The sequence below is a fragment of the Notolabrus celidotus genome, chromosome 4, assembly GCF_009762535.1.
Source record: "Notolabrus celidotus isolate fNotCel1 chromosome 4, fNotCel1.pri, whole genome shotgun sequence".
In the NCBI taxonomy this organism is placed as follows: Eukaryota; Metazoa; Chordata; class Actinopteri; order Labriformes; family Labridae; genus Notolabrus; species Notolabrus celidotus.
In genome coordinates, this window is record NC_048275.1 from 9,623,772 (window position 1) to 9,639,570 (window position 15,799).

General features: G+C 39.7%; 3 protein-coding genes across 4 annotated transcripts; 1 reads left to right on the plus strand and 2 right to left on the minus strand.

Moving 5' to 3' along the window:
• Positions 1-40: 40 nt before the first annotated feature.
• On the minus strand, positions 41-2,450 carry LOC117811980. Its single transcript, XM_034682490.1, has 4 exons — positions 2,427-2,450; positions 2,176-2,284; positions 1,847-1,946; positions 41-270 (listed from the first exon to the last, which is right to left on the minus strand). Exons 1-4 carry the CDS (start codon positions 2,427-2,429, stop codon positions 144-146), a joined length of 339 nt encoding a protein of 112 aa, XP_034538381.1. The 5' UTR covers positions 2,430-2,450; the 3' UTR covers positions 41-143.
• Positions 2,451-3,835: 1,385 nt separating this feature from the next.
• On the minus strand, positions 3,836-13,204 carry LOC117812084 (sphingomyelin synthase-related protein 1-like). 2 transcript variants are annotated; one of them, XM_034682683.1, is made up of 6 exons: positions 13,095-13,204; positions 8,688-9,305; positions 8,506-8,601; positions 7,358-7,475; positions 7,039-7,189; positions 3,836-6,014 (listed from the first exon to the last, which is right to left on the minus strand). In XM_034682683.1, the coding sequence occupies exons 2-6, from the start codon at positions 9,299-9,301 to the stop codon at positions 5,710-5,712; spliced, it is 1,284 nt and encodes a 427-aa protein (XP_034538574.1). In that variant the 5' UTR covers positions 9,302-9,305; positions 13,095-13,204; the 3' UTR covers positions 3,836-5,709. The 2 variants fall into 2 exon arrangements, with proteins under 2 accessions (XP_034538574.1, XP_034538575.1); XM_034682684.1 differs by lacking the exon at positions 13,095-13,204 and adding an exon at positions 12,637-13,071.
• Positions 12,706-15,142, plus strand: LOC117811816 (dual specificity protein phosphatase 13-like). The gene is made up of 4 exons (XM_034682290.1): positions 12,706-12,771; positions 13,704-14,014; positions 14,088-14,302; positions 14,380-15,142. The coding sequence occupies exons 1-4, from the start codon at positions 12,706-12,708 to the stop codon at positions 14,604-14,606; spliced, it is 819 nt and encodes a 272-aa protein (XP_034538181.1). The 3' UTR covers positions 14,607-15,142.
• Positions 15,143-15,799: the final 657 nt, after the last annotated feature.

Here is a 15,799-nt window from a genome sequence, read left to right on the forward strand (position 1 = left end):
TATACAACAAATAATGATAAAAAGACAGAACGACAAAGGGAAAGCTTGACAAGTCTTTGTTTATTGGTTGTTCACTGGATGGAAACACCATGTATTTCAAGTTTGGGCTCATGTGCCAAACATGATTACTGACTAATCAGAGATCACTTAACGATATGTTGAATTGGACAAGGTTTTGTCTTGTCCGACTTCAGCACCAGCTTGACAGCGCAGGTCTTCTTGTCCACCTCCAGCCTGCAGATTGGTGGCAGGGAGTGCGCACTTGGGAACCTTAAAGGCAAAGAAAAGCAGTTTAAAGTAATAAGAAGAAACTATTAAATGGAAATGCAAAAAAACTGCCAGCAACCTGTTGCAACACAGCCTAAATAGTTTCTTTAACTCAGGTGCGCCTCTGACAATCTAATGCACTTCAATAGTTTACAACATGTGACTAAAATTGTCTATTACCCAGCTGTGTTTAATACTTGATTCTGATTGGTCAAAACCCCACAACAATGGTGATAAATTGTCAACAGTCAAGTGTTGCCCGGGTTCACCCGATTCCACAAGTCAAAACAAATCAATCTGTGGAAAGGAGATAATTTCACCTCTGCGTGTTGACACTGTGGCCAGCGGCGGTTCTGGGGAGGGGCCAACAGGGGCCAGTGCCCCTGTAAAACTGAACCTGGACCACCCTGTGGCCCCCCCTCCACACCAAACAAATATTATACAATAAAAAAAGCTTCGGTATCGCGCCGATGTTACAGGCAGAACACATGCGTGTGGCACTTGGTTCCAGTCCCTTAGAGCGCTAAGGGACTCATGTTGAGTGTAAACAACCAAACAGCTGCTGTCAGTCTGCATTTTGATATAGTACACAGGAGTATATATGTCTAGTTTATAGGGATGCACTGATGTTTTGCCAGTTTGTTCTCAGCCGGTCCTCGCCCTTCTCAGTCTCTTTTGTCAGGGTTGAATGTGTCCCTCTGACAACACCCTTGGCCCCAGCCTGGGCCCCCCGAGTAAAATTGGTCTAGAACCGCCACTGACTGTGGTAAAATCTTTGGAATCAGATTCTAAATGAGCAAGGAACATGAAGGATATTGCCATAACAGAGTTTTGCACCAAGGTCCTGGTTAAGCCAAACAAGAAAATGAGAAGCCATTAAGAAAACAAAAAAGAAAATCAAGTGGCGATGGAAGTGAAAAGACACAAGGAGCTGAGTGGAGGAGACGTTGACTAAATTGAAGAAGACCGACACAAAGTAAACACTAAACGATGCGCGGCAGGGTGAGTTAAATAGGCAGAGGACTGACGGAGTGAAAAGAAAATGTTAAAAGACTTAAAAGTTACAGGGCTGAATACTTAAATCAGGTTTTGGTGTTATTTTATGAATCAGTTCAAAATGCCAGCAGAAAAACAGTAACGTTTAGAACTCAAAAGAAGGCTGATAAGAGTAAATTTTTGCTATATGATGATATATGGAGATGTGGAATGGGGAGGAATGAAATCATTGAAAATCAAGAAAAGCATCTGTAAATCCAATTTTCATTAACAGGTTTATTTAGTTGGTTTAGTTTGTTATGTAGATTAGAGCCGACACAGAGGGAGACAAGACACCTCTGCTTTATGAAAGGGTCCTGCGAATCCTGTCTGGAGTCCAAACCCCATAACCGCCGTTCACTATACATCATCCCTTACATGAATGTGGTGACTAAGAGAGTCAGTTTAGATGTGCAATTGATTCAAAGAGCTATGAGCAGGGGTCAGATATAAGAATAAGAATGAGATTATGAATAAGAATATGAATAAGAATAAATGTTATTGGTCATAAAAGATGCATTTAGTCAAAGCATAAATATCTTACATGTCACAGCACACTGAGCCTAAAGGTAAGCAGATGCATGACTTGCAATCATGGTCCCATTGATCACCAAAGCTATACTTCTTTCCGGCAAAACTACATCCTAGAGGAAAAGAAGAAACAAACACAGTTCAGAGCAGCTTTAGAACTTCTTATCAAACTTGAATGCTTTTAAAGCAGTGTGTTGTGGTTGGTGAGAGTAGATGTGGGCAATGGTTTGGACAAGACAGACAAGAAGGACTGAATTTACCCAACAAAACAGAAGTTTTCACTCCCGCAGATCTGCTCCGTTTTTCGATCATACTATTTCCATTTAAATCACGACAACTCACCCTTTGGAAAAAAAGGAGGACGATGCCTGAGTCTTAATCCCTTTACTGTGCACTCAGAGTGACACAGGACGACCAACCCCAGCAGGACAACAAAGACATGGAGTGAAGCCTGAAAGACCAAATAAAAGACAGCTGAGAGCACAATGCGTGTTCTGTGGTATCCTCAGTGTATTTCTGCATTTGTCCGAAATTAACTTCATCCAAACATTTCTAGATCCACTTCACTTTGGAAGATCTTTTTCCTGTCTCACCATGTTTACGTGAACAGCGGCTAGTATAATGTAAAATCCACAGTGGGGTAACACAGTATTTAAAGGTCAGCATGGTTTAATATGTAACTTAATGTATCAGTGTTTGGTTCATTTGTCAGATGCAATCAAGTAAAGATGCAAACACAGTAAATCATGATTTAACTTGATGTAATATAAGAATAATCTAGATCAACTTTTCAGATCTTTGTTGTAGACATTTTACACGATGCAGCAGAGCTGTAATGAGGCTTCTAGATAGTTTACAACTGTTTAATTGTATCTGGAATATTTATGTTCACATAAGAGCAGCAGTCAATATATGAAAGAATCCTGTCAGATCAATACTCCCTGTAAATAAACATGTAAATATACAATGCAACAATTCTCCAAGCAGAATTCACATATTTTTATTTATTTTTTTACTTAACTATCACCTACATATACTATTTTTTAAATGTAAAACTACCTCTGCACTACTCATCACTGCACTTTTGTCATATTATGTTAGCCTGTACATACTAGTAATGCCTATTTGTTGTTCTTTTTGTGTTCATAGTTGATGTTATTATTATTATATATACTTTTTTTTAATTTATTTGTCTGCCTTATTCTAATGCCTTGTACAAAGAGAACACAGTTTACCAAGTCAAATTCCTTGTGTGTTCAAGCATACCTGGCCAATAAAGCTGATTCTGATTCTGATTCTGATTCTGATTCTGAATCACACTTCATAGTGTTCACTGCCCTGCTATTTTTTTAAATTTAGTTTTAAATGCTGATATACCACCATCTCATCATGTCTTCTACCATTACAGATGATAAATTATGAAATTTGGAGACATGCACGTAACTTTAAATTGAGTCTTGCAATACGTTTCTGAAGTACACTTACCTTTTAGCCAGAACTATACTTTACACAGCAACACTACAATGAACTGAACTAAACTCAATTTACAGTTGTACGTCTATTCTAATCTAATCTAATCTAATCTAATCTAATCTAATCTAATCTAATCAACCTATAGCTTTATGTTCACAAAAAAAAATATGACTAAATTAGCTAAAGTCAGAAAACAATAACTGCAAGGTTCAAGATACGTACTATTGTTAGGTGTGATGGGCTCAGCTTTCAGGAGGCTGATGTGTCAGAGGAGTTCCCGATGGAGTCTTTATATTAACAGTGGCATCCCTGCATGTCTGTGATCAAGTTTAAACAGTGATGCAACTGTTGCTTTAAGATATTTGTTTTAAGGTGGGAAGCAGCTATATATGTATGTTGATGAAGGTTAAAATCATCGCATGTTGCTGAATCATAAAATCAAGGTCAAGACCAAGGTCAAGGCAGTCTTTCTTATCCCTGTGAACCTCATCCAGGTATCTGGGATAATATGACTCAAGGAAGCAGAATGTCTCTTATAGTTCATAACGTGTTCTCCATTTTATTCAACAAATGAACACAAAACAGAGAAAGCAGCTGAGGAAGTCGTCAGTCTGAAATACAAGAAACTGTTTTCCTCATGTGTAAACTTTTATTGCTGAGCCAAAAGGCAGAGATAGATTACCTGCATCGCAAGAGGAGCCACAAACTGTAAACAATTATTTAGGAGACACAGTTTGAATCAATGACATAGTAAACATACATTCTTTATCAACACCTGCAGTGAAATAAGGCAGCTTTTGTACCGTGCAACAGAAAAAACTCTGAACAATAAAGCTTCAACAACATTAAAGTTGATATTTTCCCCTTCTCATCACATAATTGAAATAGAAAAACATAAAAACATAAAACAGTATCAAATTAAGAATTAAGACGTTATTATAGGCTGAAATAAATGTTCATATATTTGGTTAATTTCTGAAAGTAGACGGCTCGATGGTGACTCAAACTTTCTGTGAACTTTTAAACAGGAAAGTGTTTTGGGGTTAGTGAGGGTGGAAAAAACGGAGCACTTCAACAGATAACAGGATGTCGAAAAAAAAAAGGTGTCCAATCTCTTTGCAGTTATACAACATAGTAACTGTCACCATTACAACACCACAACATTTGCAGCCTGTGAACTTAAAGAACCCCCAAAGTGGAACACACCTGACAAAGATAATTATTTAAAACACACTCTCAGAGGAAATGATGTGTAACTGGAGCATCATGTCCTGAAAATGAACGTCATTTCTTTGTTTCACTTGGCAGCTTGCAGTTTATAATTTAAAGGAAATGTTTGATGACTTTGGAAATACACACATTTGCATACTAGCCGGCAGTTGGATGAGGATTAACATCACTTTCATGTCTGTACGGTAAATATTATCCCAATGCCAGCAGCCAGTCAGCTTAGCTTAGCATAAAGACTGGAAGCATGGGGGAACAGCTAGCTGGGCTTTGTTTGACGATCCATTAGCTCCTTTACGGTTCACTAACCTGCACAAATTTATTTTAAACAAAATGTAAAGGTTAATGTGATGAGGTACCTCTCTGATGACAGCAAAATTGATGTTGTCGTGTTGCTAACACCACAGACGGTCTTTACACAATGATTTTTTATGCGTGGCCAGCTTCAGCTGTGTACTAAAGGTTATTTTCTTACTTTAATATTTGCTGATTGTCTGGTGGGACTGTCCCTTATGTCACCCCAAAATCCTGAACAATGATTGGTTGTTCAGCGGATCAGAGGTAGAACCATGCTCACATAAACTTTACTGACTGTGTTGCAGCAGGTTGCTAACATCTTTTGTGGCATACATTTTCTCTTGTTGGAACTTAAAACTTTTACTTTGGATGCACATCTTTTTTTTTAGGTGCTTAAATAACCAAGCATGGAAGAAATATATTTTGCCACTCTATTGTGATAATTATATATTAAAATACTAACAATATCTAATGCACCATCTGTGTGATACCTTTTCATTGCAGAGATGTTTAGTGGAAACAGAAATGTGTTGAACAATGTCAAATAAATTATATTTAAACATGTTTGTGCATCCCCCATCCTGTATCAGTGAGTGCTCCAGTTTGGCCACCCCAGCCTAAAAAATCCAGACGCTCCCCTGCCAACCAGTCTTTATGTCTACCTGTCTAACTTCTTAAAATGTCAAACTACTCCTCTTAACATATAAATTAGTGTAAAAATAAAGATCAACCATTCATACAAATAGAGAGGACAATCTCCCTCATAATAAACTTTAACCTTCCAAAGACAGGAAGCAGCATTTCAAGTAAAAAGTGTATCATTTGGTTTCAACTGTGCAGTCGATGCATGTTGCTGCTGCAAATCTTAAAAGCATATTTCTATCCAATCAGAGTTTTCATGAAGACAGGTTTGTTGAAGGGCCAGTGATACTGGTTGGGGACCGGTCCGTTCACATTGCACTCAAAAAAGGAGAACATGGGGAACCAAATGCGCGCCCTCCGGCTGTGCTGATAGGCCCGAGTGTTGGCCAAGGTGTGGTAGTAGAGGAAAAGACGAGTGGTGATGTAGAAAGCGATGAACACGTCGATGGAGTAGTGCTCGTGAGCTGCCAGGATGAAGAAAATTCCAAATAGGTTTAACACCCAGGAGATGGTGTGGATCATGTTCCAGGTCCGTGGAGTGTCTGAAATACAACAGAATCAATGATGGATGAATATGTTGATTTTATTAATTGACTAAAACTCATAACATTCATTTGTAATTTCTTTGTGAAGGTAGATTTCCCGTTTCTACGTTAACATATCGCTAATGGTTATTTCTTTCTCTTCACCTGACCAAAGTCTATGTTCACACACACAGTAGCCTTCTCTTCACCTTGTTTCCTCTCACTTCTCTTTTCCATACACACACCTTCACCTCTGCACCCATCCTGTCTCTGTTTGTCTCTCCTTTGTGATAACTGTGTTGACTGTCTTTATCAGAGGTGTTTTAAAAGTCCTCAAAGTTGAAGTCTTTCACTCACATCACACAGAAGCTGCATTGAAGAGGCTTTAGTGTTTATAACACAGCAATTAAAAAGATTGAAAGCATTGTTTTTTCAGAATTTAGAGGCAACAGTGGAGGGAGAGGCTGCACATTATTCAAGCATGTACAGGAGAGATGTATAACATGATATCTGTGCGTATATGAGTTATAACCATCTGATGTTGAGGAGAACAACTAAAATGAACGGTTCATCCTAAAGCAGAGTAAATTAAATATATAGATGCATGTCCACTCAGAACCTTGGGGTTTTTCTACTGCTCATATCTAAAATGTTCACTCAAGGAGCACCGCTTAAGCTCAGCAGCTAAAGTGCGCACCCCATATGCAGAGGTTTCAATCCTTGTCAAATCAGTCAAATAAAAAAAAGTATTGAATAGGAGGAATATTAATGTGGATATCTGAAATTCTATTTTTGACAGATGTCTATAATAAATATCTGATCCTGCTATCCTGTCTGTGAATCGTGTTTTTAAAATTCTACTTGCAAAAGGAAGGGTTTCAGGAAAGGTACAAGGCTCTACATGGCTTATATATCCATCATGGATGGTGTTTCACTCATGGTTGAATGATAAATCTGCTTTAACTGTTTCATGCATATTTTTTTCTCAATGTTAATTGATCAAAATAAATGTGTTATTTTTGCAGCTCTGATAAATACTTACATTCAGTCACGAAGAAATTGAGCAACGTGATAACAACAGTGTGTCCACTGAACATGTAGTCTCCACACGTTTGGACGCCCGTCAACGTCATTCCAAACCCGCTCCAGATCGCCAGCGCCCTCTGGATCTTTCCCAAAGTGTCACCGTACGTCTGAGGAACATTAGACACAGTTATCAGTCAGAGGCAGCTGGTCAGCAGTGAGCTGGGATTACTGAGCCAGCAATAACATGTCACCCTCTAATGTCATCACTCCATGCCTAAAAAAAGGAAACACTTCTCTGTATCTAATCTGCGAATTATCTCATGTGTAAATCCCACCTTGCTGGCACACTTTAAGTGCTGTCCAGGCACTGAGAGCGAGGTGACAAACATGGTGCAACAACGCAGCAGAAACACAGTGCCCATTAAAGAACACAACCGTCTGAAGAGGATCGACCTGAAACAGAAACATTCACATCAGTACTGCAAACAAACATCAAGGTTAGGAAACATTAAAGAACATTTACCTCTGTAAAACACATTTTAGGTGTCTGTCCTTGAAAACTTTAACCTACTCCCATGAATGTCTGAAATACTTTATCAATCCCAAAGGGGAAATTAAATATTTTTCTTGAGTGAACATGCTTCACACACTCAGGCTGAAATTTACACACACATGCACAAACAGTATCCTCTATGGTTATGCACTCATGGAGAGATGTCAGAGTGAGAGGGAGCACCTCAAGCAAACCTTGGCAGTGCCCAGGAAGTCAGCTGTCATCTCCCCAGCTACCAGTCTCAATTTCTAAGCTTGGTCTGTACATGGATTTGAACCAGTGACCCGTTTCTTCATACCATAAGTCCCTATAGACTAAGCCACAAATATTAACACAGATATCTATGCTATCTCCTCCTCACATTTTTTCTGAACACGCTTCATACTTCAGATTTTAGGCACTATAGGATAAAAGACATCCAATGCGTTTTCAACCAAAGTGGACGTGACAGTACACATAGATAAGAGGCTTCCTTTGTGTTCCCTTCAGTGTAAATCACTCATGACATCCTCTTGATGTAACATGATGAAAACAACAGAAAACTGTACTAGGCGCGTGTAATGTGAGAGAAATATGCATTGTGTCATTTTCTTTACACTCAATGAAAATGGCACCAGAGAATCTGTGGGAAACTGATAGCTTGAGTAACATCTGATTGGATCACAATAGTGTGAAAGCATGGCTATTATATGTTCTCAGGCCTCCATTCGACAGGTAAAGTGCACTAGTGCTGGGCAAGAAAGCATCACTTTTATCTGCAGACCCACTTAAGTAAAGAAAGTCTGTTCCCAGACTTCTCTGAGCATGTGCATTAATATAGAAACACAATCAACATACTGGCATGAGTAGTCCTTTGTTTCTTAAGCTTGATTTTGTCTTTCTGCACATATGATTATAACACAGTAATGGTACAGCTGCACTGTGGACTACCTGTGTTTGTGGAGGAGCAGGATCAACATAAACATGTAACACAGGATGAGACCACAGGCTTCAGCCATTGCAAAAGCCCAGGGGATTCTGGGAACACTGAAAGAGAACAAGAACATGCATGTCAGCCAGTATAGATTAGATATGAGCGCAGAAGAATGTGTACATGAACTATGGACTTATACCTGTCCAGGAATATGTCAGGCAGCGGTGGGTATGTCGTCGTGTCCGGGACTCGCTCGTGTACGATGACCATGACAAAAGATGTGAAACCAAAAACTAAAAACACATAAAAGGCACTCATGACTGTTTTCCACACCTCTGGGTCCAATCTACCTGCCAGGTGCTGCCTACACCTCCCATTAGAGTGTATATGACAAAGTGCAGCTCCTGAATCAAATCCAGATCTGTCTCCATTCCTCAGTCTCAGCTCAGTCCCATTACACGTATGATTTCCTCCATTATACCTCCTGTTGGCTCTGTCGCAGCTCCACTCCACCCCTCCACTGTCCACTTGAGGATGTCTGTCCGTAAGCTGCAAACCCAGCTCCTCCAGCTGGTTCTGGTTCTGTCTCTGGAGCCGGCGCAGGGCGATGTTCAGCCTCTTGATGTCTCCCAGCACAGTGAGGCCAAGCGGGGGTCCTCGCAGGTCGGCCTCAGTCAGAGCCAGCAGTGCGAGGCCGTCAAGGCGGTGCTGGGTGCACAATAACTCCACGTACTCCCCAAAGCCTTCCTCCTTCAGCCACTGAGCCACCTGCTTACAGCTCCAGGTGCTCACACTGTCCTCTGATGGAGCCATGACACTGCATGAATGAAGAGGATTGATTTAAGTACAGGGAGAAAGTGAAGTCCTGATTAAAACTAACTTTGACCTATGAGTGCATCTTTCTCCAGAGTACTTTCACCTCTTGATTTCATCACTTTCTTTGTCACTTTCAGTCGTTTTGTTTGTATGAAAACTCACCTATTCACCTAATCAGTTTGCATGTTTTTGAGCACAACAGCTTGTGATAAAGGGAAGGGCTGCAACAAGCCAGAATTTCAATAATTGATTTACCTCAATTCATCTATTTTTCTGTTGGTAGATAAAATGTTAGGAAAAAAAAAAATCAAATAATTTTTCCAGAGTCTAAGAGGACGTATTTCATTGTCTGCTTTTGTTCCATCAGTTGTCTAAACCTCAAACATTCAGATTTAAATGAAACAGAAAACATTCAAAATCATGAAACCTTTATTCTTCCTCTGAACTGTTTGTTCAAACTTTGAACTTTTGTTTGATTAACTTTTTGTCAACAGTCTCTGACTCATGATTATTTACACTAACTGATCTGGATGTAACATTTTACACTCACTGACAATAATCTGACAACAGAATACAAAAAGGAAACAGCAGCACACACCATCATTCAACAATCCGACAAACCCATTAACATTTATAAAACTAGTGATGACACGATGAGTGAATTCATGGATGAAGAAATATCAGAAAACACAGAACTAACATGATGATGTTTTAAATGTCTGATTGAGTCTGATGTTCAAGTAACTCAAAACAATCTTTTGTGTCAGCTCCTCAAACGTGATATTTTTCTCTTTCATATCATGAAAACTCTTTTTATTTAGACTGTTGTTTGGACAAAATACTTTATTAAGACATCACCAGGGAACCGGGGACTGATGTTTTTTTTTTAATGTTGTTATTTCATGGACTTACTGACAGATCAGTGATAAGAACTTTAAAAAGGAGCTGAAATCTCAACATTTACATTTTCTTGACAAGAAGAAATCATTGAAGAACAAAACTGGATTACTCTTTACTCTAACAGTCACCGGAGCATGCTATGAAGGCGTGCATGTGGCAGAAGTGACACAACAGGGATGCAGGTCCGTGTGGAGTAATCTGCTGTTTGAGCTCTTATTGGACGTGACCTGGCACCACACATTGCAGAACACTCAGAGTTATTTCATCAGCTGCTTTCAGGTCTGAGACTGAACAGTAGAGAACAGTTTAACTAACACTGATCTCTATAGACCAGGCCATGTTTTCTGTCAAACATAAAGAAAATAGAAAGAACTCAACCTAACTGAGAGTGGGCGTCCTCTTTGTTGCAATGCAGTCATTTCATGGTTAGAATAAATAAATAAACAGCGAGTCACTAACCCTCTGAGGTTTACAAAAACAAGCAGTCAGCTCCTCTCCCACCACAGATAGACTCAGGTACTAATGACACTCTGTCTCACGCTCATGTTTTCATTTCATCTTTAACCTTGGACCCTCTGATAAGCTCCTTCTGTCCTCCTCTCTGCTCCAAAGGTCTGTCACCCTCAAACAGCTCACCTGTACTTCTGTAACCTGCTGAACGTGAGCGATACAAGCTGATTGAACAGCAGATACAGACTGACAATTAGACCAGTAAGCAGATTTTCAGTTATCAGTAATTACAGCACTGCAGTAAGAAGTCCAGGGAGGAGTATTACTAACTAATGAGAAGTGTCTGAGGTATGTATTCTTAAAACAGAAATGATCTATAAAGTTCCTCTCTGACTGGAAACTAATAACTGTTTCACATCCACTATCGAAATCACAGGTTTCATCACTATGGAACATGTTATTGTTTCTTAGATTAATAAATCACTATACAATAATAATAATAATAATAATAATAATAATAATAATAATAATAATAATATTTACAGAACACTTTTCAAAATCTGCATTACAAAGTGCTTCACAATGCATCACAAGGACAAGTAAAAATTAATTTTAAATGGATCATCCATGCATGAACCATTGCTATTAAAAGAAAACATTAATAATAATAATAATAATAATAATAATAATAATAATAATAATAATAATAATAATAAATTAATACATACTAATTTTAAACCTTGTATCTGATATCACAGAGTCTGCCAATTTTTGTTCTTTTTCAAGTTGTTTTTGGGCATCTTTTGCCTTCTTAGATAGGACAGCTGAAGAAAGACAGGAAACGTGGGGAGTGAAGAGTTTAGGAAGACATGCAGCAAAGGGTCACGGCCTGTAGTTGAACCAGCGACCGCTGTGACGAGGACTACAGCCTCTGTATAACGGGCATGTGCTTGAACCAGCAGGCCAAACAGCGTTCCTCAATAAACTATTTTGATTTGACACAATAAAGCAGCCTGGGGTCAATATGAGAGGTAATAGTAATAGCCTGATTACTACAACCATCTACATCTCTATCAACTCACCAAAAACATCTGATAACTTAATTACTGAACTTTACCAGACATTTGAATGAAATACAAGTAAAAGATATATTGCTCTGTCGGCAAGATTAACCTTTTCAGCATAATATTAAAGAAGTTCATCTTTTATTTAAGCTACCAAAAGTAACTTTCATTAGTGTTGATTTTGGCAACCCTGTGGACAAATAATTACAGCTTATCCCTCTGCTCATCTTGTTCCATACATGCAAAGTTAATATTTTCCAAAATGAAATTGAAAATGTAAAGAAAGGCTGTTCATCATCTGGTCTGACATCTACCCCTCTCGCAGCAGTTTCAGACATTAAAAATGAGACAATAGAAATATCTAATCTGGTCTCTGGTGGTCTTGTTTGCTTTTTATGTCATTTAGACGCAGAAATGTCAACTTTGGTCTCTGGTCAACCAAAACTCCTCACAGCTTGAAATATAGTCATTCATATAAAGGTATTATACACTTTAATCAAACTCTTTTCAGAATATTGTCAATATTTTGGTGGAAAACTATCAAACTGGCATATCATACCCATCACAATATCATTGTGACACTTATATTGTCTTCTCACTGTAAGTGTTGTTAAATGAAACAGTGTTTGTGACGTACTTGAGTGAAATGATCACTTAAAGTTGATCTATTTTTAACTATCATACCTATTAAGACATCACCATGCTGACACCAGCATAATGTTTCAAACAAACCAGGAGACTGGATTGACTGAACAACTTCAGGTTGGTGCCAAAACCTTCAAATGATGTTCAAATAGACTAACGTTTGTCATATGCTGTCAGTAACCATACTCTGTCTAGCTGCCAGTAGAGGATCAGTAAAGAACAATAACAATGAGACTAAAGTAATCAATATTCAAAGTCTGAGAGCTAACTCACCTGTGTGTTTCCGCTCCGTCCCCTCAGAGGAATAAGTTATTTTTAAACGAGCCTCTAGATTTTACTGGCATGGTCAGGCTCTGGCTTTACTTGGAGATTCATAAGTGTCCTGTCAGCTTGTTTGGCCGGCTTACAGTGAGTCACACTGCGCGCTGACACACAGCTGTGTGTGTGAGAGAAAGCCCCTCAGTGTGTGTGAGATACACTGTTAAACAAAGGGCTCATAGTCTGTTCACTCCAAACAATGAAACGTCACACTTTGGCCTGACATAAACTCTAAAAGGTTAATTTATGTTCTCATGAAGTTTTGAGTTGAAACAATCATTTCTTTACATAAAACAAAAAGTTCAAGCCTACATGTTCAGCTGAGAACAAACTAAGTCAAAGAAAGTACATTCCCATATTTCACAATAACTCTAACAGACTCTCTTAAGCAGATGATGCCTCTCCTTCCTTACCAGAAATCCACTGTCACTGTGCTGTTACAGGGTGTGGATGAGCTGTGTCACAGGAACATTTCATGATCAACATGTTTCTGACAACCAGGCAACCAACCAGGAAGAGAGCAAATAAACAACAGCAGCAAAGAAGAGCTACTGGGTTCAGGTAGGGCTGCTGGTTAAAGCACACTGACATCTGCTGGACACATTTAGGAAGAACCGTCTAAAGGTGTAGTTTCACCACAGGAACTTTTTCAAGGGACCGAGGTCTTTTTGAGGAACTCAGTGTGTTTCCACCACCGTGACAAGGGGCTATATTAAGTTCCAAGGACTTTATTTTACAACAGCTGGGATAGGCTCCAGTATAAACCAGGCGTTATACCTTGGTGGAAACAACAACGAGCTAGAGGAACCCCTTGGACTAAAGTTACTGGGTCATTTTGGTGAAAACTGCTTTTTTGTGTCTCAAGATTCCCCTCTAGAAAAATGTCTTTTTATCAATTTGGTTTTAGTTTGACAAATCAAGAACACACAGATATCTTTAAGTAGTGATGTCGGTGTAAACAAAGTTCCATGAGAAAGTTTGGCAGTGAGTCTGTGTCTAACTGCACCACCTGTTCATGACAGTCAGAGACGGACATCCGCCAAAGCAAAGGCAACAGGGAGCAGTATGATTCATTTATAGAGGATAAATTGACTCATTTTCATCCACTAAGCTTTCAAATGACTGATAGAAAACCAAGCTGTGATAACCAGGACCCTGAGCAGAGAAATGTAAAGGACAAAGACCCTGAAGAGGAGGAAAAGTGCACAGGTGTGACAGAGGATTTAAAAGTGAAGATCCCGTCTCTGCAGGAGCTGGAGGAGGTTTTACATTCAGCTCCACGCTCCTGTCGACACGGAGATGAGGTGTGGCCAAACCTGTATCTTGGAGACATGTGAGTAACCCCTTGATTTCTTTGTGTTAACATGTTTCTAAAACACATGACTAATATATAGTATTTGTGTCAGGTACATGTCTCATGATAAACTGGGGCTCTGGCAGCTCGGCGTCACTCACGTTCTGAACGCATCACATGGGAAACTGTGCTGTAAGGGCACCGACGATTTCTATGGTACCACAGTGAAATACCTTGGAGTCCCAGCCAATGACCTGCCAACATTTGACCTTTCACCTTTTTTCCACCCTGCTGCTGAGTTCATTCACCAGGCTTTGACATCAGGAGGTAACGTCAGCTGCTGCACATATTACCAATAATAGAAAAACACACTTTATTCTCAGTGTCTTTATTCTGATCTCCAGGAAAGGTGCTTGTGCACTGTGCTGTGGGTGTGAGTCGCTCTGCTGCATTGGTCCTAGCCTATCTGATGATTCATCACAACCTCAGTCTTCTTTCATCTGCCCGCTGTGTGCAGCAGAAACGCTGGATTTTCCCAAACAGAGGATTCCTGCGACAGCTTATAGCCCTGGACCGAAAGCTGCAACACGAAGGGTCGAATGAAAGAGAGGGAAGTGAGGAAAAGCTCTAAGTTATGAACACACAGGCCATGTTCTAGCCATAAGTACCAGGAACTTTCAGTCAAAGGATCAGAGGGTATTTTCATCAAAGAACTAAACGGTTACTTGAGCTTGCAATCAGTCTGGTATGAGGGGTCAATTACAATCAGCCGACCCCAACCAGTGGGATAGATCTCTGGCATGATAGAAATTTTAGATGGCTCACAACATACTCTCTCATTGATTCTTCAACTTCAGGACTCTTTTGTACTGATTTCACCTGGGTACAATGGTCAACAGCGCCTGAAAGCACCACAGCAACATGCAGTGTGGTGTCAACAACGGAAATACACTAGCCACAATATTGTGACCATCTATCTAATGGGATACCATATTTTTTGTTGATGGAAACATCTTCTGATGCTAAGCTAGGGCAGTCAGTGATGTTTCCTCAGGTCATCAGGGGATACGGGTCGAACATCAGGCGACCCAGTCGAGGTTGATCAAGCCTAAACTTGTGCCCTTGTAGCATTCTCCCATGAATCAGTTCTCTTGATCCAGAGCCACCGACATTGATCGGACATTCCATCATAAAGTTTATACAAACACAGTGTATGCCAGGTCTAACAGTGTGAGCTTCAAACACACACACACACACACACACACACACACACACACACACACACACACTGCTCAGCAGGCTCCAAAGTTTTCAGTGACATTGTTTGCCTGTTACCACCTCTGATACCGGCTCAGTGGTGGGTGGACATTAACCCATCATTCCACCTCTATGACATGACATCTGAGATATAACAGAGCTGTAACAGTCCCATGTTGGACAGACAATGAAAACTGAGCTTTTCTCCTTCTGACCTTTGCTGCAATTTAATAATTATCTCAGTAGTAAGCAAGACAATGTGTGGGATTGTTTCAAGATTTACAAGAAAAGTCAGATTTTGTTCCTGTTTTTGCAGGGAAATAAATACTTCAGAAATGATCTCATTGCCTGCTACCTAGCTTGTCTTCTTAATGCTGCATGTTCTCAACCAACCAGCTATGGTTAGTCCTGCAAGGCCCAACCTCAGAGTCCCTGTACTTTTATAAAATAGTACCACACAAGAAGTTTTCAGGGGATGCAATGAAGTTCCTGGTACTTATTTTAGACCTTGTTCCCTGCAGGAGAACTGAGTTCTTCCAAACCTTCCTCATTCCTGCTATGGTGACA